Source organism: Onychomys torridus, chromosome 14 (genome assembly GCF_903995425.1).
Source record: "Onychomys torridus chromosome 14, mOncTor1.1, whole genome shotgun sequence".
Taxonomy (NCBI): domain Eukaryota; kingdom Metazoa; phylum Chordata; class Mammalia; order Rodentia; family Cricetidae; genus Onychomys; species Onychomys torridus.
In genome coordinates, this window is record NC_050456.1 from 55,772,030 (window position 1) to 55,793,229 (window position 21,200).

The 21,200-nt window shown below is 43.7% G+C and overlaps 1 protein-coding gene across 1 annotated transcript; it reads left to right on the plus strand.

Moving 5' to 3' along the window:
- Positions 1-14: 14 nt before the first annotated feature.
- On the plus strand, positions 15-14,024 carry Samd15 (sterile alpha motif domain containing 15). Its single transcript, XM_036206061.1, has 3 exons — positions 15-1,913; positions 2,921-3,019; positions 12,915-14,024. The coding sequence occupies exons 1-3, from the start codon at positions 135-137 to the stop codon at positions 13,185-13,187; spliced, it is 2,151 nt and encodes a 716-aa protein (XP_036061954.1). The 5' UTR covers positions 15-134; the 3' UTR covers positions 13,188-14,024.
- The last annotated feature ends 7,176 nt before the right edge of the window (positions 14,025-21,200 follow it).

Genomic DNA, 21,200 nt, shown 5'->3' on the forward strand with positions numbered 1-21,200 from the left:
GGTCAGCACTTGCAAGGCTCGACAAAAATCTCGGGAAGACTCCGGAAGACACAGCCGGAAATCGTGGTATCCATAGAGACGCTGTCGGAAGTTGAAGTTGCTAGGAGGCCTTGGGCGCTTCAACTGACTGCGTAATGGCTGAAGTCCCAGAAGATTATGATTCTGGCCCAGAGGAAAGTCAGAAGCTACAGCCTAAAAGGATTAAATCTCATGCAGTACATAATGCTAAATCAGACACCGCGGCAGAGGTAAACCCTGAGCTGCTCCCGGAGATAGACCAAGAGCCAGAGGAAGTAAAAACTAAGGGAGATGACTTTGAAGAGAGGAAGCCAGGCAGTACAGAAAACGTACTCCTAAAGCCAGACAGGACGCCCGAAGAAGAAATTCCCAAGGAGACCAACATGGACCTACCTAGCCAAGCTGAACCAGAGAAAACTCAAGTGTTGAAGTTAGAGACATCATGGGGAGCAGGAGAGGATTTGGAGGTTCCCATGGGTGAAAAACATGAGGAGCCAGACCTACAGCCACCAGAGGTTTCGGTAGATGTACTCACAGAACCGCCTGCAGAAACAGATACACAGCCACCAGCAGAAACCAAGGTTCCAGAGGCAGCGAGCAGTGAGTTATCAGGAGTGACTGGGCAGAACGTTCCAGAGCAGTTGCTTAGGGAGGGGGACAAAGAAACAGGTCCCGAGCAGAACACACCAGACTTTCCAAGTGAAAAACCTAGAAAATCGGTTGAAAAGGAAGACCTGCCTCCACCAAAGACAACCAAGTCAGAGATTACAGAGCAGATACAAGAAAAGTCAGAGCCACCTGAGGTGACAAATCCAGAGCTTCCAGACCAGACACTAAGACAATCTACCGAGGAAGCAGATATTCGGCCTCCGGAAGAGAATCCAATAAAGTCCACAGAGCAGATAGGCACAGAGCAGCCTGAGCAAGTTGAGCCAAAATCCTCAGACGAGAAACCAAGACAGTCAATTGAAGAGAAAGTTCCAGAGCCATCGGAAGAACTCAAAGTGGGGCTTTCTGAAACTCCAGTTGATGAAACAAGTCTAGAGCTACCAGAAAAGGCAACACCAGAAGTTACAAAGAAAACACAGATAATATCTGCTGAGGAAAAAATTCCAGAGCTACTGGAAGAAATCAGACTGATGATTTCTGAAACTCTACTTGAAACAACATCAGAAGAGGCTGCTCTAAGACTACCAAAAGAAATAAAACCGGATGTTCAAGGGGAGACCCAAGAAAAGTCAATTGAGGAGAAAGTTCTAGAGCCATCAGAGGAGAAGGAACCAACAGGTCAGAAGGAAAAGCCGAGACAATCAAGTGAGAAGTCTCAAGCAAAGAGAACATCAGTAGAGTCAACAAAGGAAAAGGGCCCAGTGCTACAAGAACAGACTGAAGCAGAATTCCCAAAGAAGAAACTAGTAAAATCAACTGAGGAAACGGGTCAAGTGCCACCACAGACCAAACCAGAAGTTCAAGCGAAGTCACAGCCAGAACCAAGCAAACTTAAGTATCCTGTAGGCAAGGATGAGCTAATATTCTCTGACTATCACAAAAAGATGTCAGAAAAAGAAACTGACAAGGCTAAACATGAGTCTATGATAGGATCTCCCAGAGAAAGTGTCGAATCAGCTGGTACAGAAGAATCTCATGAACGTCTCAAAGAGCTTCAGGCTGATACCAGAGAACCATTCCCAACCATTCCTGCTTCAGAGTCTCAATTGGAACTGAGAGATTCAGCTATTGAAAAGAAAGTTGTAGTTTTATCCCAGGGGTCGGAGAAAATGAGGCTTAAAGAACCCAAGATCAACAAAAATATTAGCCTAAAATTTGAATACCTTAAGTGGAGCCCAGAAAGGGTTGCAGAGTGGATTAGTGAGCTAGGCTTCCCTCAATACAAGGTATACAAAAACAATGCTTTTTGAAGTCACATCCTCCAATCCCATTTTTTTTCCCTCTATACTGATGTGTTCTCTTTCCTTTTTTTTCAATACAAATACAGAGATGTCCTGGACTGTGAGAGAAGTAAATTTGGAGTGTGTGTGTGTGTGTGTGTGTGTGTGTGTGTGTGTATGTGTCTTTTTCTGTCTTGTTTGTGTGGTGGTGGAGACTGAACCCAGTTCAGTAGCACATATTAAACGTGCATGTTTAGCTTATAACTGATAGATATACATGTATATAATATTTCTGAAGAAAAGGTTATATTTGATTTTCCTATTCATCTCAATTCTCTTCATTCCTTGAATAAAGGTTAAAAAAATGTGTAATCCTCTTTTTGTAGAAATCTATATTTTTAATACATTTGGGCAAAACCAGGCCTTTCTGCACTTTTTTCAAGATGTCTCAGAGACAACTCCCTTACCCCGAATCTACTGTTAATCCTATCTGCCCAAGTATGTCATATGTACCATGAGCACTTAAGAATATTAATGCATGTTACCTATCAGCCCAAATTGGTTTTATCAAGAATAGTGTGTGCTTCTTAACTTATTGATGCCAACCATGGCATTAGGATGTCACAAAATACAGGATCTGAAGCCTTTTGTACCTTTTGGACTTAAAAATGTCCTTGAGACTGAGCATGGTTGACTCAGGTCTGTAATCCTAGCACTCAGGAGACAAGAGACAGGCAGATCACCATGGGTTGGAGGCCAGCCTGGGTTATCAACTGAGTTCCAGGTCAGCCTGGGCTAGAGAGTGATACCTTTCCTTAGCCCTGCCTCTGCCCCCCCCAAAAAAAAAGTCACAGGAAGAAAAATTAGCCACAACATACAAAAGCAGATTGAAGCCACAGCATGAAATGTAACCCAACACTTACATGATTTTTTGAAGATGTGGTTTTGCCCCTCTTTTCTTCCAGCTGCAGTAGTACATGTTTAAGTACTGTTTGTTCTTCTTGTATTGACAGGAGTGTTTTACTGCCAACTTCATCAATGGTCAGAAACTCATCCATGTCAACTGCTGCAACCTGCCTCAGATGGGGATAACTGATTTTGAAGACATGAAGGTGAGCTGTTTAGTAGGTTCCTTTTGGATAGTACTAGGGCCGTGCTACCTACCACCTGCCCCAGACCATTCTCCTTCCCCTGTTTGGTCGGTGGTGTGGTCGTGCTCTCATCCCTTGGCCTTACAGAGGCTGCTTCCTCCCTCTGTTTTGACCCCAACAAAGGTAAGAATTGTCGCTTGCTCCTGTGTCATTCACACTGTCTGGTTTTCTTCATTTTCACTCTCCAGACTCCAGAGTCTGTTTGGTATAGGAAGCCCGTAAATGTTCCCCTGCAGTAGCTTCTAAAAATGGTCTTCAGATTTAGATTTGATTTTTTAAGGGGTCTTTTGAAATGAAGACTATCTATTTGGAATAGAATAATTTCTTAGGTTTCATACATTTATTTTGTTTTTCAAGATGGGGTTTCTCTGCATAGCCCTGGCTGTCTGAAACTTGCTCTGTAGATCAGACTAGCCTTGAACTTCAGAAATCTCCTACTTCTGACATCTGAGGTCCATCTGCCTCTGCCTTCCAAGTGCTGGGATTAAAGGTGTGCGACACCACCACCCAGCTCAGATTCAGTTGTTTTTGTTTTTTGTTTGTTTGTTTGTTTGTTTTAAGATAGGTTCCTAGTCTCCACTTTTGTATGGTTTGAATACGAGTGGCCTCCATAGGCTCACATATTTGAATGTTTAGTTGTTAGGGAGTGGTACTACTTGAGAAGGATTAGGTGGTGTGGCCTTGTAAGAGGAAGTGTCACTGGGGATGGGCTTTGAGGCTTCAAAAGCTCAAGCCAAACCCAGTGTCTGTCTCTGCCTGATGCCTGTAGATCTAGGTGTAGAAATCTCAGCTACTTCTCCAGCATCATCTCTTCCTGCATGCTGCCATGCTCCCCACCATGACCATAATAGACTAAACCGCTGAACTGTAAGCAAGCCCCCAATTAAAGGCTTTCTTTTTGTTTTGCTTTGTTTTTGGTTTTTGAAACATGGTTTCTCTGTGTAGCCCTGACTTGTCCTGGAACTCACTCTGTAGGTCAGGCTGGCCTCACACTCAGAGATCTGCCTGCCTCTGCCTCCTGAGTGCTGGGACTAAAGGTGTGCAACATCACCGCCCAGCTAAATGTTTTCTTTTATAAGAGTTGCTGTGGCCCTGGTGTCTCTTCACAGGAATAGAACAGTGACCAAGACAACTCTCCAAATTTTTTAATTAATTAAAAATGAAAGGTTCTGGAATGTGTTCCCTACAATTCTTTATCAAGTCTTAGAACCATATTATTCTGTAAATCATGTGACTCAGAAAAGTACACTTGTTAATAGTCAGGTCTTTCTAATTTGAAAGCCTGAACAATTAAAACATGGGATCCTAACTGAACATTACACTCATTCATTCAGCTAATTGTTGCACTTTGTTTAGTACTTACTGTGTAATGAGCACTATACACATGGATTTATCTAATCCTTAGAAGAGAAAAGTGAGGTTTACCACAGAGGTAAAGCAACTTGCAAAAGATCATTCAGATAAGCTTAAGATCAGAATGTAAATGCTTCTGGGATTCTTTTTCTGCTTCTCTAATGTATATTCTAATTGCCACAAACTTCCATGTACATAACATAGAGAAACTCACTTAACATACATGGTGTTTCTAACCATGCCTTCACATGGCTGCCAAGAACTTCAAGATCAAACTCCTGTTCTTTTTGTGGTATAAGAATACCATCCTTCTTTGTGATGCCAACATCTACTTAAAGTGTACTAAATTCTGTGGCAGGATATTTGATCACACTGTGAACCCTGAGATTGTGTTATTTACTGGAAAAACCTGTTTCTAGTTGTGGTGTGGTTCAGCCCTAACACACACCTTTAATCCAAGAGCTTTCTGCTTGAATATTGTGAATAGGATTAAATGAAGTCAGCCAGAGATTAAGAGGCAGAGCAAGCAACCAGTTGACCAGAAAAAAAACCATAGAAAATAAGAGGGTGTCAGGAGGACAGATAGAGAGATGCACAGGAAGTAGAAGGGAGGGATGTTCAGTTTGAGGAGTTTCTTTTGAGATGGTGTAGAAGAAAGATCTCTTTCTGGGACATCGGCAGAGGAGGAAGGTCAGCGGGTGCTTTTTCTGCCTCTCTGAGCTGGCGGGCTTTCACCCCAGCATCTGACTCCTGAGTCTTTACTGGTAACCAAAGCCCTACAACATTAAGTACCAAGACTTTCAGCTCTTCATCATGAGAAAACATCTTTAAGAGTCCACCAAAGTCATGTTACTCATTTGACATTCTAATTCCAAAGGAATAATACCATGAGGTATCATCAAAATCCTGATCATAGTTTTTCTGCTGTGTAAGAAACAAGAAGTCTTAACAATCTAATGAAATCCTCAAAAGTAAATGATAAACCTACTGGGAGTCTTTATATCTGAAGAAGTTCTAATAAGCCACCTTTGGCATACTTATGTGACTCATCAGGAAAATGTGGCTTCTCTCTGAGGTCACTAGGGTAACATAAAACTCAAGTCATTCAGTAGTTGCATAAAGTTTACTGGATACTTGGGAATACACCAAAGAGCTAACCTCAGACTAAGACACACATTAACTTCCTAGGAACCATACATTCATTTTTTTTTTTAAATTTTTGAAGAGTTTTCCTTTTCTGAGACAGTGTCTGGGCTGGCCTGGGACTCACTGTGTAGCCCAGGCTATCCTGTAACTCACAGTAATCCTCCTGCCTTACTTTCACAAGTGTTAGGATTATAAGCATTATCTACCACAGCTGGCATGAATGGTCGGTCAGCTATAGCCAACCTCCTTACTAACAGACAGACCTGCTTTTTCTTGCTTGGTTGGTTGGTTTTGCAGTGCTGGGAATATGGACCCAAGGCCTTGAGCATGCTAAGCAATCACCTACCACTAAGCTACACTTCCAGCCCTAACAGGAAGCACTCTGAATTCCAATACTGTGATTACAGCAAATAAAACATCCACGGTTTCCCTCAGAGCAGTGCTTGCATCAGTTGCTCTTGTTTATTCTAAGGACAGGTTAGACAAAAGAACAGCTCACTTGCTTCTGTCCTCTCTCTTGGAAAATGATTCCCCAAGAAAGATGTGGTGGGACACACCTTCCCAGCTACTCAGAAGGCTGAGGCAGGAGGATCTCATTCTCAAAGCCAGCCTGGGTGACTTAGTGAGACCTTGCCTCAAAACAAAATTAAAATTCTACAGTAGTGGAACATCTATGAAACCTGGGTTCAATCTCCAGTATTGAACAATAAGAAAAAAAGAATCTCAAAATATATGAACTGTGACAAATATTTGGAGAATGATATGAATGAATTGCTTGTTTAGAACAAATTATTTATGATTCTAAAATGTAGCCTTGAACCAGGAATTGTGAATGGCTATAATCAGGCATGGTGGTTCATGCCTGTAATTCCAGCACTAGGGAGTCTAAGTAAGGCAGGATGTTGATGAGTTCGAGGCTAGCCTGGGATTCATAGAGTTTAAATTAAGACTGGCTCTTATAATGAGACCCTGTGTCATTACAATCAGTCAAAACACAGCCTTATAAACTTCATACTGTCTCAACAGCTTTAGTGTATTTGCCTTACTACAAACCATTTGTGTAGCACAGATTCACAGAAACATATCAGTAATTGTCACTAGACAAAATGTTATTTTAAAAGAATTTTTTAATTTGTATACTTGGTTTTACAAAAGAGTTTGATAGTATCGCTCTCGCGCGCGTGCGTGCGTGCGTGCGTGCGTGCGTGTGTGTGTGTCTGTGTCTGTGTCTGTGTCTGTGTCTGTGTCTGCGTGTCTGTGTAGTGTTTGCCTGTGAAGATCAAAAGGAAGCACCAGATCTCCTGGAGCTGGAATTACAGGTGGGGTGAGCCACCCAACATGGGTGCTGGAAGAACAGCAAGGCTGCTAACTCATCTCCTCAGCCCTTTCCTCATTATACTCATTTTTGAAAGGATTTGTTTTATTTATAAGTATTTTGTGTGCACACAACAGGCTTCGGGTCCCCAGAGCTAGAGTTACAGGCCCAGCATGAGCTTCTGATGTGGCTGCTGGAAACTCAGCTGATTCTGTAACTGCTGACTCATCTTTCCAGCTGCACATACGCTTAAACCAGCTTCTGATGCCAACATCTTATGCAATCATGGTGTGTGTTTATTAAATAACGGATCTTATTCAAATTCTGCAGTTGCTCACACTAATTTTCCTCTTTTAAGATCTAATCTTGATGTACTTTATGTGCTTTCCCCTTAGTGTGATGCACTTTAGCTGCATTCATCCAGTATGAGGTATTTTTCTGATCTATTTTTCATAACCTTGAAGCTTTTGAAGGTGAATATTTTTGTAGCCCTGGTAATGGGTTTCACTGCCAACACAATAACCCCGATAAAGCCAAACCAAAAGCCTAGGTTTAATGAGCCAAGCACTCTCGGGTGACTCTCAAGCCCCCCAGAAATGAGAAGGGGGAGGAGGAGACATCACAGGGCAGGTCTGGGGACCGGAGCTTCAACACCCTGTAGGGGCAGTCTTGAGCAGCTCCATGGGAGGAGCTGCCGCTTGGTTGGCTTTCTGAGAAGGGCTGGGTTTGGAATGGGGGGTGGGTGATGTCAAGGGGAGCTTCCAACTGAACATCCCAACCTTCTTGGATATATGGGCACTGATTCAAGTCTGGCTGCTTCCTACTGACATGGGACAGCTTGGGGAGGGGGAGGGGGAGTCAGTGGGCTCATGCTCAGTGGGAGGTGTGGGTGAAGAAGCATTTGGTTAACTGCCATCCTGGAGACCCCAGGGATCTGTTTCTTGAGGAAGGGAGAAGGCAAGTTGCTAGGGAAAAAAATAGACTATTAACACTGGCCCTATGAATGGGACCGGCCATGGGGTGAGTGAAGACTGCCAGAAAGAATGGAACAGAGATGTGCCCTGGGTGTACAGAAGAGACAAGGGTGAGTGAGCCAGATACAAGAGCAGATACGCACTACATTGAGACATTTTGAAAAACCAGAGGGTGGAGGGTCCCAGTTGCTGGACAGACCATTCATCCTAGATAGGTGCCCTCTTGAGCCTGGAGAGGTGGTACCAGCACTGATGGCCCAGGAGCTTGGGGAATGACATGCCAAATTGGGGAATGATGTGTTCTGGGAATACCTGAGCCATCACATCTCCTGTTTCCCTGGAGATGGGGAGTGCCTCCACCATCCTATAAAGGTGTCCACAAGAGTTAAGAAATAACAGAGCTTTTTATGAGCAGGCATGTGGATGAAGTCAACCTGCCAGTCACCTGGTTGGTGTACTTAGAGCTGGTGCAGGGGCTGACATATCTGGAGGGCCCCCTGTGGGTTGGTCTTGGCACACCACACGTCTGGCAGGAGGAGTGGACCTGAAAAATACAGGCTTGAAGATGGGTGTGGCCAGAGAGGGGCTCTAGAGACTGACATTAGTTTCCACCAGGCCAGATTCCTTGATACAGTAGCAGAACTCTTTCCCAGGAACATGCAGGTGTCTGTAAAACAGCTGGAACAGATTTACATCTTGGCGTCATGACAAAGGCCATGGCTTTGGGTTGGAAGGCATGAACATTTTTCCTAAGGCCTGGTTTTAGCCCAATGAAACACACCTTAGAAGTCAACCAGAGAAAATTTATTGAACAAAAGAGGTTGAGCAAGTGAAGGAAGGGGAGGGAAAGAGGCTGAGGGGTGGGAGGCAGAACAGAGTTGAACACCTTCAGACTTCCATACCCTCTTTAATGCTAACCTGGTTTTGAGCAGGAGGAGTTGGCATTTGAGCAGCATTTTGCCTTATGTGGCTGGAGACAACACAGTAATGCTGAAAAGCCTCTATGCAGTATTAAAAGCTGGGACCAATAAAATCCACAGAAATTTAAGAACTCAGTGAGTGCTCTATCAGTTTATCAAAACTGCATTTATCAGTGCTAAAATTCTGAACCTCTAGAGTTCCAGTGTAACAATATCATAGAAAGGGGATGGAATTCTGAAACATCTTTACATACCTTAAGTGGGAAGTTACATCTGAAGCCTGTTTATCCTTTACTATGAAGCCTGTAAACAAGGCAAAACTGTCCGTATTTTCAACAGGAAACGTAGCTAATGAATTAATGAGCTGCCAAGGTGATTGTAGCCTTGGATGGTGGGGGGGGGGGAGAACTGTTAAACTGGAAATCTGTCAGTACCCCAGTCATCAAACACCATCAGATCTGAGAAGGATAAATTTCACCAAGGTGGAAGTGAGACAGCTTTCTGGCCACCTGTGCAGCTATCCCACGTTGGTTTTAGGAAAGGACAGGAATTATCAGGTAGAAATCTATCCTAATACAAAATATCGTGGAGATCTAATGTCTCCTTGGTGGGCCGACTCCATAAGGTCACCTTTTTTAAGATGGTGGTGAAATCATATGACCTCTCTCCATCCTTGTTCAAAATGAGGGCTGCACACATGGCCGTGCTTAGTTGAGGTGGTGGCAGGCTGTGTGTTGTTTCTCTGAGCAGTTCCAATTTGGAGTTACAAGGTTTAAGCTAACTTTTTGTTACAGATTTTTTTTTAACCATACACAATTCCTGTTTTTTTTTTTTTTTTTTTAATTAGGTAGAACAGCATAAAATAACTTTCTCTGTCATCTTGTCAGATTCAGGGCCAGAAAATCCCAGAGGCAAATTCTGAGCCCAGGCATCTAGTTGTAATAATAATTGAGCTATTACCAACAAACACAGAACATGTAAACTCAGACATCCAAGGCCAGTCAGAAACACACATGCAGTGGCCACATACATTCACACATCCAACTGAGCCTGAAGTAATTCTGTGCGGCTCCCATGTCCACAAGAAACATACAGGCACAGACAGATAGATACATACATACAAAACAGATAAGACTTCCATAACAGCAGCAAGACAAACAGAACTTTCTGTGAGAGACAGACATCGTTACCAGTTATTTGGACTTTAAATCATGTCAGATGAGCAACTTAAAAATCCTGAAGTAAGAGTTTACAGTATAAAGAAGCATGTAAGAAATCCCAGGAAGAGACAGACGAACAGGGAGGTGGGGGAGCGGAGTGCAGAGCCCGAAAACCCCAGTGAGGAGCGCAAAGCATCTATTGTATTTTGTGAGACAGCTCCAACTTGGATAAATTTTGCAACAGCCACCCCAGGGGTGACCGAGGATTGGGTTTAGACTCAGCACTGCCCATTTCTCAGTGTGTACCAGAGACTAGAGACTAGGGTGAGGCATCTCCCAGGATAGCCTGAGGTTGAGCAGTTGCGGGGTAACCTTTGAAAAGGACGTCTCCTCACACAAAGGTCCCCTGGAGTCTTTGCTCAAGAAACGATCAGGCTTGCCCTGGTGCAGCCAAGGCTTGACAGGGGATCCTGGGTTTCTGCACCAGATGAGAAGTATTTTTGAACCCCTGATAGTGAGTTTCTCCGCTGATGTAATAAGCCAGATCAAGCCGAATTAAAAGTCCAGGTTTAAGGAGCCAAGCACTCTCATGTGACTCTGAAGCCCCCCAGAAGTGAGGCAGGGAAGGGAGGAGGAGACATCACATGACAAGAGTAGGGACCAGAGCTTAAATTCCTTCTAGGTGCAGGATTGAGCAGCTCCAAGGGAGAAGCCACTTTCTGAGAAGGGCAGGGTTTGGAATACAGGGGAGTGAGGCCAAGGGGAAACTCCTAACTGAACAGTTAGTGATCAGTTATTTTGTAAATTTCCTTCAGCTTTAGTTCTCTAGTCTTCCTCATATGAGACTAAAGTTGTGGGTGGGTAGGCCGTGAGTTCTTATCACAGAGCCCAGGCGTCCTTAGATTTGGGGACATGGTGTCAAGGGTGTATTATTGGAAACATGAAAACACCACTTGAAGACGGTGTCAGCCAGGCTTTCTCTATGCAGAGCCACTGTTCCCTGTATATTCTGCTTTTAGTAATGAAGTACAAAGTCTAGCTTGCATTCACGGGGAAGAGAATTAAGCTCCACCTCCTGGACAGAGGAATATTGAAAACGTGTAGACTCATTAAAGCCACTACAATGATAAATACGTTGGCAAAAATATCGTGATTTGAGGCTGTGTAAATGTCCTGCTCTCCTTAGGACTTTGATAAATTATCATTTATCATAAGATGCTGCCCGCGCAGTTATTACTATGGTACTTTAATGATGGTTTTACTTCCCTCCCTTCCTTCTGTGTTTGGTTGGAATTCTTCTGTAGGAAACTCTCCTACAGTTCCTTCCCCCTCACTTAAAAAATCCATCTCATCATCTATATCAGTTTGGATTCATGGTCAGTTATTGTTTGGATAACAATTCAGTACTATCGTTATTTGCTTTGGTGCTCAAAAAAAGTCCATCTTTGATAACTGGGTACATGTTCAGACTGAGTCTTGTCTTCTTTTGACATGTTCTCTCCTCCCTAGTAAGTGTCTCCTTACTTTTTGGGACTACAGGAAGCTTCAGGCTCATTTTGCATTTCCCTTCTTGTTGCCCTAGAATTAACCATGTCTCCACAAAGCCCTGGTTATTTTTGTCAGAGAATATTTAGTGTGGGCACTGGTTGTACACGTTGCTACTGAAGTGTCATTCTCCCAAGAAGCCTCAGACCCATTACACAGATGTCTACTTTGATATCTACCTATATTTGAGATAATATACACATACTGACCTCTCTGACTCTTTACAGGATAGGTTTGTTCTAGCCTTTCCTGCCTTCATAGCTCCAAGCCCTATTGCTTATTTTTTACTTTTTATGACAGTGAGAAACCTTGCTCTTTCCATATATAAGCATGTGTCCCTTTAAAAGACAATTTTACCAAATAAAGTGCAATGTTTGTGTACACTTTTTTTTTTTTGCAGTTTGAAAAAATTATATCTTTATTATTCTCTTCAAAAAATTCCTTTTTAAGCCCTGGGAAATTGTGCAGTGAGGAATGCTACAACTGTTACCTTGTGGCGTGTACACTTATTTTTGTCTTTAAGACTTAGAGTCTTGGGCTGGAGAGGTGGCTCAGCAGTTAAGAGCACTGACTGCTCCTCCAGAGGTCCTGAGTTCAATTCCCAGCACTCACATGGTGGCTCACAACCATCTGTAATGAGATCTGGCGCCCTCTTCTCACATAAAGTTGTACATGCAGATAGAGCACTCATATATATAAAACAAATAAATAAATCGTTTTTAAAAAAGACACAGTATCTATACAAAGCACTATTCTCCAAAGTTAAAATAACTTATATTAGCCTCTTTCCTTCCTACCCACTTCAGAGTAATTATACCTAAAATTTGTAATTGTCCTCACCTATATTTCATCCTATTCACCCAACACTTGACTTTTCAAAGTTTCATACAGTAAGGTCATTCTTTGTTGTGTGCAAGTCTGTGGATGTTATTAAATGCTTAGAGGACCATATAGAACAGTTCCCTTGAATTCAAACTTCAGGATCCCCATCACTGTCGGCACATCTTTACACCCTGATTCTTGACAATCATCTCTTTGTCCCTGTTAATTCTGTCTTTTCCAAAACATTTCATAAATGGAAAGCTGGGTGTGGCTCACACATGAAATTCAAACACTTCAGAGGATTCAGCACTTAAGAATTTAGTTTTAGTTGGGCATGGTGTTACATGCCTTTAATCCCAACCCTCAGCAGGCAGAGGCAGGAGGATCTAAGTTTGAGACCAGCCTGGAGTTCCAGGACAGCCAGGGCTACACAGCAAACCCTGTCTTGGGAGGGGGGGGGTTAATTTTATTAGGCCAGTTTAGTAAGCCTGCTGGTTTTTCATCACTCTATTCTCTCACTGAAATAATTTAAGTAATTATTATTCAAGAGACATGGAAACACTGAATAAAGCTTTGTGTTTTCAAGTTAGTCCCACTAAAAATATTATGCTTTCATTTCAGACAATATCGCGTCATACTCGAGAGCTTCTGGGAATCGAAGAGCCACTGTTCAGTCGCAGCATTAGCCTCCCCTCCAGGGACAATATCGGCTTATTCTTAGAGCAAAAGGGTCACAGTGGAGTGAAGTCTGACTCCCTGACCTTTTCTAAATTTGTTGAAGCATCAGGATTGCAGGAGTACGGTCCGGAGATAGAAGCAATGGAGAACCCAGAAGAACAATGCCCAGAAGAAACTGAGGCATTACTGCAGGATGATGGTGTGGGGGAAGAGTGAGGCCCTGTGGACAAGGAGCAGCAAAGAAAACCACTTCACTTAGCTTGAAAGATCAAAGGAAACTAGTTGGGGCAGGCAGCGTGGTCTTTTCTGGTTTTCTCCTTTTCATTGAGGACAGTTAGGATGGCTGGCTCCAGTCTTAAATCTTCCTGAGCCACAGCATCTTCTCTCTGTTAAAGCTAGCAGTATTTATCTTCCTACATAATTTTCAGAATTTGTGTTGAATTCGAATACACCTAGTACTGAGATTTAGTAGGGAAATTATAATTGAAAAAAAAAAGGTCTCATCAAGACGTAGTACGTAGCTCTAATCCTAGAACGAAGCACATGAAAGCCAGAAGGATCATGAAACTGAGGGCCAGCCTCATAAATAAAATGGTTTTTAAAGATCTCTTGCAGGGATTCTCTGATGCTGCTTCTAAGATGAGGTAGAGGTTTACAGTGCTGCTGCTGATTTGGGGTCCCCCATACTCCTGTATGTTGAACAGGCTGGGCCCGATGATCCCGGGCCTACATGACATGAGAACAACTATAATTTTGATGCTAAGATAGAAACTGTGATGTGTCTTAGTCTGATAACAGTGATTCTGAGAATAAAAACGGAGATAGAGGGGCTGGAGAGCCAGCTCATCAGTTCACAGTGCGGACTATAACTGTGGAAGGACCTGGTTCAGTTGCCAGCATCCAGTTTCAGCCACCTGGAACTCCACTGCCAGGGGATTCAAGGCTCACTCCTGGTGTCCATGAGCATCTGACAAATGTGGTACTCACAAACTCACGCGGGCAAGCATGCTTACATAGTAAATAAGACTTTTTTTTTTTATTTGGTTTTTCGAGACAGGGTTTCTCTGTGTAGCCCTGGCTGTCCTGGATCTCACTCTGTAGACCAGGCTGGCCTCGAACTCACAGAGATCTGCCTGCCTCTGCTTTCCAAGTGCTGGGATTAAGGGCGTGTGCCACCACTGCCCAGCTAGACTTTTCTTTATTTAAAAAGGAGCTTAAAGCAGTCCCCAGGTATCAGTCAATTTCCAGAGTGTTTTTGTCTCCCCGGTTTACCATCTGACCCAAAGGAAGGAGCAAATGGAGTCAGAAACATGAACCAGGTGACTAGTGACGTCAGTGAAGGAATGGACGGCGTCGTCGTGACAGTGAAAATCAGCAGCTTCAGGAAGGGAGAGCCAGGGTCCGGGAAAGTCCGGCGTGTCCAGCGCCGGAAAGGAAGATGAGAATGACCTTGGTTGTCCTCGAGTCCCTGCAGTCTTCTGTTTGTTTACACGGGACTTGAAGACCTAGTAAAGTAAACGGACAAGCGGCAGAAGAGCCAGAGAATCATCTCCATTGCAGCCTGGCTCGCTGCTCGCAGGAGGAGCCCTTTCCAAACCAGGTGGCAAGAATGGAGGATGTGCCAACATTGAAATCAGCAGAGCCAGGTTGAGACAAGAACAAACGCACAAGGCTTATTCATGCACTCCGACAGAAAAGGCCACTGAGACCTGGACTAGGGAATTCAGTCCTCCATTTTCACATCTGTAAGAACCCCTGAAGAACCAGCAATGAGTAAGAGATGTGACAGAGGAGGTACATACAGGCCTGTCAATAAGGCCTAGTGGGTAAAAAGCTGTGCTGTGTAGCCTGATGACCTGAGTCAAATCCCTAGAGCCCATGACAGAAGGAAAGAGCCAAGTCCCTAAACTTAGCACTGACATCTATGTGCATACATACATCACACACACACACACACACACACACACACACACACACTAATTTAAAAAATTATTATTATTAAAAAATATTTGTGAGAAAAGATGCATTCATTCAGGGCATCTGTTTTTGCAAAAGCATGAGGAAATGTTAAATATGACAACCTTGTCAGAAATCAGAGTGTTCATAAAAATTCTCCACAAAAACCAAAAAACAAAAAACTGTTGTTTGTCCCAAGGAAGGCTCACTCTAACACCAAAGGGAGAGCACTCAGAGTAAGTACTTTCCTGGGCTGGAGAGATGACTCAGCGGTTAAAAGCTGCTCAGCAGAGGGCCTGGATTCAGTTCCCAGCACCCACATTGTGCCTCACAACCACCTCTAACTCCAGTTCCAGGGGACCCAACCCCTCTTCTGTCTGCCTTGGGCACCAGGCACATGCACACATACAAGAAGGCAAACCACTCCTACATATAAAAAAATTTCATGTAAAAATTACCTTCTGGAACTAGAGAGATGCCTCACTTAGCACAACTCTATCTCCAAGGGATCTAATGCTCTCATGGGGCCCCCACAGGCACCTGCACACACGTGGCATATGCTTGCACACACACCTTTTTCTTTAAGTGCCTCCTAATTTGACAAGTAGTAGTTGTGAGGAGAAAGATGCCTGTCTGGGCTACTGTGGGCCTTTCCTGGGAAGAACCCAATTTTGAAAGCATCTTTCAGGAAAGCTTGTGGTTCCTGGAAGATGTGTGCCGTTCATCTTCGGAGATTTGTTTAAGAGAAAATAATTTAGGCTTAGAAAGTAACAAAGCAGAAAGTAGGCAATGCTTTAAACATATTTGAAGGGAATTTCTTTAATAAAGTCCAAAAATGTAACAACCTTAGAAGCAGATATGGTTGAAAGATGCACAAGCATTTGATCAGTAAGTGAGAAACGGTAGGGGACTGGAGAGATGGCTGAGCAGTTAAGAGCACTGACTGCTCTTCTAGAGGACCTGGGTTCAATTCCCAGCAACCACATGGAAGCTCACAATTGTCTGTAATTCCAGTCCCAGGGGACCTGACACCCATAGCAAAACAAGAATGAACATAAAATTAGATAGATAGATAGATAGATAGATAGATAGATAGATAGATAGATAGATAAACAATAGGATCCAAAATGCTACCACATCTACCACATGGAAATTTGTATAAGACATACCTAAGTCTTGTAAGCCAAAAGGCTTACCCACTTGGAAGGAAAAAGACAACATTTCTACACTTACCAAGAAACAAAACCAATGCAGGCCTTGTGCCAGAAACCATCACATGACATTTGCAGTGTTTATAAACACAGGAAGCCTGAATTAGAAGATGCCAGATAGCCATGTGGTGACAGAATGTCAGAAATGCATCCAGATGACCGACTAAGGACAGCAGGGTGAAGCTATAGTAATGTAGTAATGTGTTACATCAAGCCTGGCCATGGAGAAAGCTAAATCCATCTGTCAAAGGAGCAAGATGTCTGTCAGCTTTCCGTCATGTGGTGAGGGAAAGACCCCATCACTCCTTGAGGATTCATAAGCCTATATGACTGTTGGGGAGGCTGCTGTGACAACCCCATCTCCCCCCAGGGTCCACAGGCATTATAATTTACTGGGGAAGGAGGGACATTTCCTTCAGTGGGATAACCACTAGTAAGCTGCTCATGGTCTGTAAGTAGCCCCTCGCCCATACTTTTGTAAGCAATCCTAATTAAACTTCATTAGTTCACTAAAGAAAAAAAAAGAGCTGTTTTATTCTTAAATAAGCATGAAACTATGGCAGCAGAGCACAGGTAGGCAGCTAAAGAATTTGCAAAGACAGAGACCTACTCTTTAAAGTAGGCAGGTACAGTCTTTTACATACAGGTGAATTATGTGTATCCAAATGGAGGGAATTTTTTTTTTTTTTTTTTTTTATAAATAGAAGGAAAATTCTTGATAAGTTACTACTTGGCACCAAGCTCCTAGGCCAGTGGTTCTCAATCTTCCCTAATGCTGTGATCCTTTAGTACAGTTCCTCATGATGTGGCAACCCCCAACCATACAATTATCTTCATTGCTGCTTCAGAACTGTAATTTTGCTACTGTTATGAATCATAAGGTAGAGCTATGTGTTTTCCGATGGTCATAGGCAACCCCTGTGAAAGAGTTGTTAGACACCCCCCCCAAGGGGTCGTAACCCACAGAAATACTGCCTTGGCTTACTTCCTACATGTAGATAGGAAAGTAAGTAAAGTGCCTCTATACTGGCTGATCTTGTCAGCTCTGTGGGATTTACAGTCATCATGGAAACAAGCCTCTGGGACAGCCTAAGGGAGGTTTCTAGGTTAGGTTAATGGAAGGGAGATTTGGAGTAATAGAGGTCCCCCCAGGGGAGCAGCACCCCGCTGTGGGCTGGGGTTCAGGACTGGGGTTCAGGACGAAGGAATATAAGACAGACAGCAGCAGCGTTCCTCTCTCCACCTCTTCATTGCAGATGCAATGTGACCAGACGCCTCACTGCTCACACTTCAGACATTGGCCCCAGGGCTCCCAAAAAGACTGTCCTGAGTTACTAAGTTGGCAAGAAGCTGATTCATATGTCTTCAAAACTAAAGATCCAAAATTTGTGTGTGTGTGTGTGTGTGTATGCATGCATGTTTAGGCAAGGGGTCAGCCTTTGGTGACGTTTCTCATTTTTTAAAAAAAAATTTTTTCTAAGCTGAGGACCGAACCCAGGGCCTTGTGTTCACTAGGCAAGCGCTCTACCCCTGAGCTAAATCTCATTTTTAAGATTGTTATTTTATGTGTACGGGTGTTTCACATGTGTGTGATTGTGTTCTACATGAGTGCAGTGCCCAGGAAGTCCAGAAGAGGGCATCACATTCTCTGGAACTGGAATTACACAGGATTGCAAACCACCATGTGGGTACTGGAAACCAAACCCAGGTCTTCTGCAAAAGCAGCAAGTGTTCTTAACCGCTGAGCCATCTCTTCAGCTTCGTGTGCACCTTATTTTTGAGGACAGGGTTTCTCACTGGACCAGGGCTCACCAAGTAGGCGAAGCTGGCTGGTCAGAGACTCTCAAGTATCAGTCTGTTTCTGTAACCCCACACCGGGATGATAAGTGTGCCCCACCATGATTGGGATTTTACATGGGTTCTGGGGATTGAACTCAGGTCCCTGTGATTGTACCATAAATTACTCTTTTGGTTGCTGGGGGCAAAATACAACAAAAGCCACTTGAAGGAAGGGTTCATTTTTGGCTCATAATTCAATGGTGCAGTCTGTCACGGCAGAGAAGCCATGGCGTCTGGTCACACTGAGGCTGTGATGAGGAAGTGGAGAGAGGAACACTGCTGCTGTCTCCCTTTCTTTTTCCTCGTCCTGAACCCCAGCCCACAGCGGGGTGCTGCTCACCTGGGGGGGGGGGACCTCTATTACTCCAAATCTCCCTTCCATTAACCTAACCTAATCCCACCCATAGGCTGCCCTAGAGGCTTGTTTCCATGGTGACTGAAAATCCCATGGAGTTGACAAGATCAGCCAGTCACTTTACTGACTGAGCTCTATCCCCAGGACGTTTCCTAGGGAATTGTTTTAAGTGAAAAGAGGGGAAATGTTTTCTTTTCGGCATCAGAGGAGAAATTGGCAGGCAGAGATGGGGAGGACTCGGATGTAAAAACTCACAGGCTACAACTTTTAAACTGAAGTCAACTCATGTCTGGAATTTTTGAGGAAAAAAAAAAGTGAAGTTCTTTTTGCTTAAATAACTCACGTTTCCATTTTCACGTTTTGATTTGTTTGGCTTGTGACAGGGTCTTGTGTAGGCCAGACTGGCTGGAACTTGCTGTGTAGTCAAGGAAGACCTTGAATTCTCCTGCCTCCACCTCCCACACCTGGCTGCTTCCTCTCACGCTGTACAGGCTTAGCTGTCCTTTCTCTCTTGGCCTCACTGCTTTTAAATTTCTTGAAACCTGAGTATGTAATTGTGTGTGTTTACATGTCATCAACACATGTGGAGGTAAGAGGATGACTTAGTAGAATTGGTTCTCTCCTTCCACCTTTATTTACATGGATTCTGGGTAACAAACCCAGGACGTCTGGCTTGCATGGTGGGGTAGCAATCACCATTACCTACTGAGCCATTTTTTGCGTGCGTGTGTGTGTGTGTGTGTGTGTGTGTGTGTGTGTGTGTGTGTGTCTGTGTGTGTGTCTGTGTGTGTTCTCTGTGTGTGTGTGTATGTTTGTGCCTGTTATGGGGGGCACACACGTGTGGGTGCATTTGGAGATCAGAAGTGGCTGTCAGGTATCTTCTCCATCACCACTGTCATATTATTTAGAGACAGGGACTCTCAGACCTCATCGACTTGGCTAGTCAGGGTAGCCAGCTTGCCCACTGAGGGATTTCCTGTCTCCAGCTCACCTCTTGGATTATACACAACTACCACACCCACTAGCTCAGCTTTACTCCCATTCTGAGGGTCCAAATTCTGCTCATCATTTTTGTGCAGCAAGCATGTTATCCACTGAGGTAGCTCGTCAGTGCCTTGGTCTTATTCCTAAAATCCACTGTGGTCAGAATAGAGTACAGAAGGTCAATGATGGGACACGTTAATATTTGTGCTACATATCTGTATTTGATGACAAACCAACTTCCCCCCCAAATTAGACTAGGAAGTTTTTATCAGAAACCATCATAAACAAACAAACAAACAATAAATAAATAATGGAAAACATTCTGGAACTTACTTTGAATTTACTTAGCGAATGATTATGCAAAACAACAAAATGTTAATGGTTACTATAAGACCGAAGTGATTTCCATGTATTGTGAGTGGTTTTGCTCAAAAGCCCCTGATCACTGGAAAACACATCGCTCTATCCAGTGACAAGGCTGGGGCCTTCATTTCCTAGCTGGGGGGGGTGGGGGGGTGTTAGTATTTAAGCAGCGCTAGGAACACGTCCCGAACACGACAAGACCACAGAAGAGTTTTATTAAAGAGGATAGAGGTGACAGGCCTGTGTGAAACACACGTGAGGGGAGAGACAGACAGAAAGAGACTGAGAGACTCATGCAAGATGGCAAAGGCTTTTTAAAGGTTGGGCCGCACATGCGTACAGGGACTCCTGTGGGTACTCCACGCATTCATGTAGATTACGTGGTTGCGTAAAGCGCGCGCGCAGCCATGTAAAGCCACAGAGTCCCGGTCCCGAGAGATGTCTGACCCGGAGATGGCTATTCTGAACCGGAAATAGTTAGGCGGTCCGCCGGGCAAGCCCAACCGTGTGAACATGTAATTATCTATCAGGGGCACTGCTTTTGTTTTCAGCTCTACCATAATTGACAAAATATTTTGTAAAACATGAAGCAAATGTACATCCTAGAAATAAGATCAATATTTTGCAAAGCTTTTCTAAGGAGTCGATGTGAGTGCCAGGTTTGAGTGTGCTTTTTTTGTTGTATCTGTTCTGAGTCAGGGTCTCACCTGTAGCCCAAGACTGGCCAACTTCCTGCTGCAGACTCCTGGCACTAGGATTATAGATGTGTGCCATCACTCTGTTTTTGTTCGTTTTGTTGTTTTTGTTTTGTTTTGTTTTGTTTGTGCTTTTATTGTTGGGTTGGGTTTTTCAAGACAGGGTTTCTCTGTGCAACAGCCCTAGCTGTCCTGGAACTTGGATTTTTTGGAACCAGGCTGGCCTTGAACTCACCTCGGCCTCCTGAGTTCAAGGATTAAAGGCATGCACCACTATCACCACCACCACCACCACCACCACCACCACCCGGCTTTGTTTTGTTTTTTATTGTTAGTGGTGGTGGTGGTGCTGCTGGTTGGTTGTTTTGGGTTTGTTGTGAGGTTTTGTTGGGACATGGTCTCCTGTACCCCAGGCTAGATCCAAATTCACTATGTAGCCAAGGACAACCTTCAATGTCCTATCCTCCTCCCTCCACCTCCTAAGTGCTAGGATTGCAAGCAGGTGCCACTCACCCAGTATATGGGGTGCTTATGATTGAGCACACAGTTTGCATCCCAGGTAAGCACTCCCCCTGCTGAGCTACATCTTTACCAGTAATATGTTTATGGTTTTATGGATGTAAGTGGTTTAAATGAGAACAGCTTTAAATAGCCGTCCTAGAATAGTCAAGTATAACTAAAACAAGCATGAATTAATCATAATTCAACCAAGACTGCTCACCCATCATTTATTTCTCTACCCAAAAAAGTAGGAGAATCTAGCTGTCTCATTTTCTAGCTTTATATTATTACAGGGAAAGAAGCTTTTCTATTTGACTATCTGATT

Coding starts and splice junctions, on each gene's coding strand:
- Samd15 (XM_036206061.1), top strand. CDS start 135: ATGGCTGAAGTCCCAGAAGATTATGATTCTGGCCCAGAGGAAAGTCAG. Junction 1,914..2,920: donor TAGGCTTCCCTCAATACAAG/GTATACAAAAAC, acceptor TTGTATTGACAG/GAGTGTTTTACTGCCAACTT. Junction 3,020..12,914: donor CTGATTTTGAAGACATGAAG/GTGAGCTGTTTA, acceptor CTTTCATTTCAG/ACAATATCGCGTCATACTCG.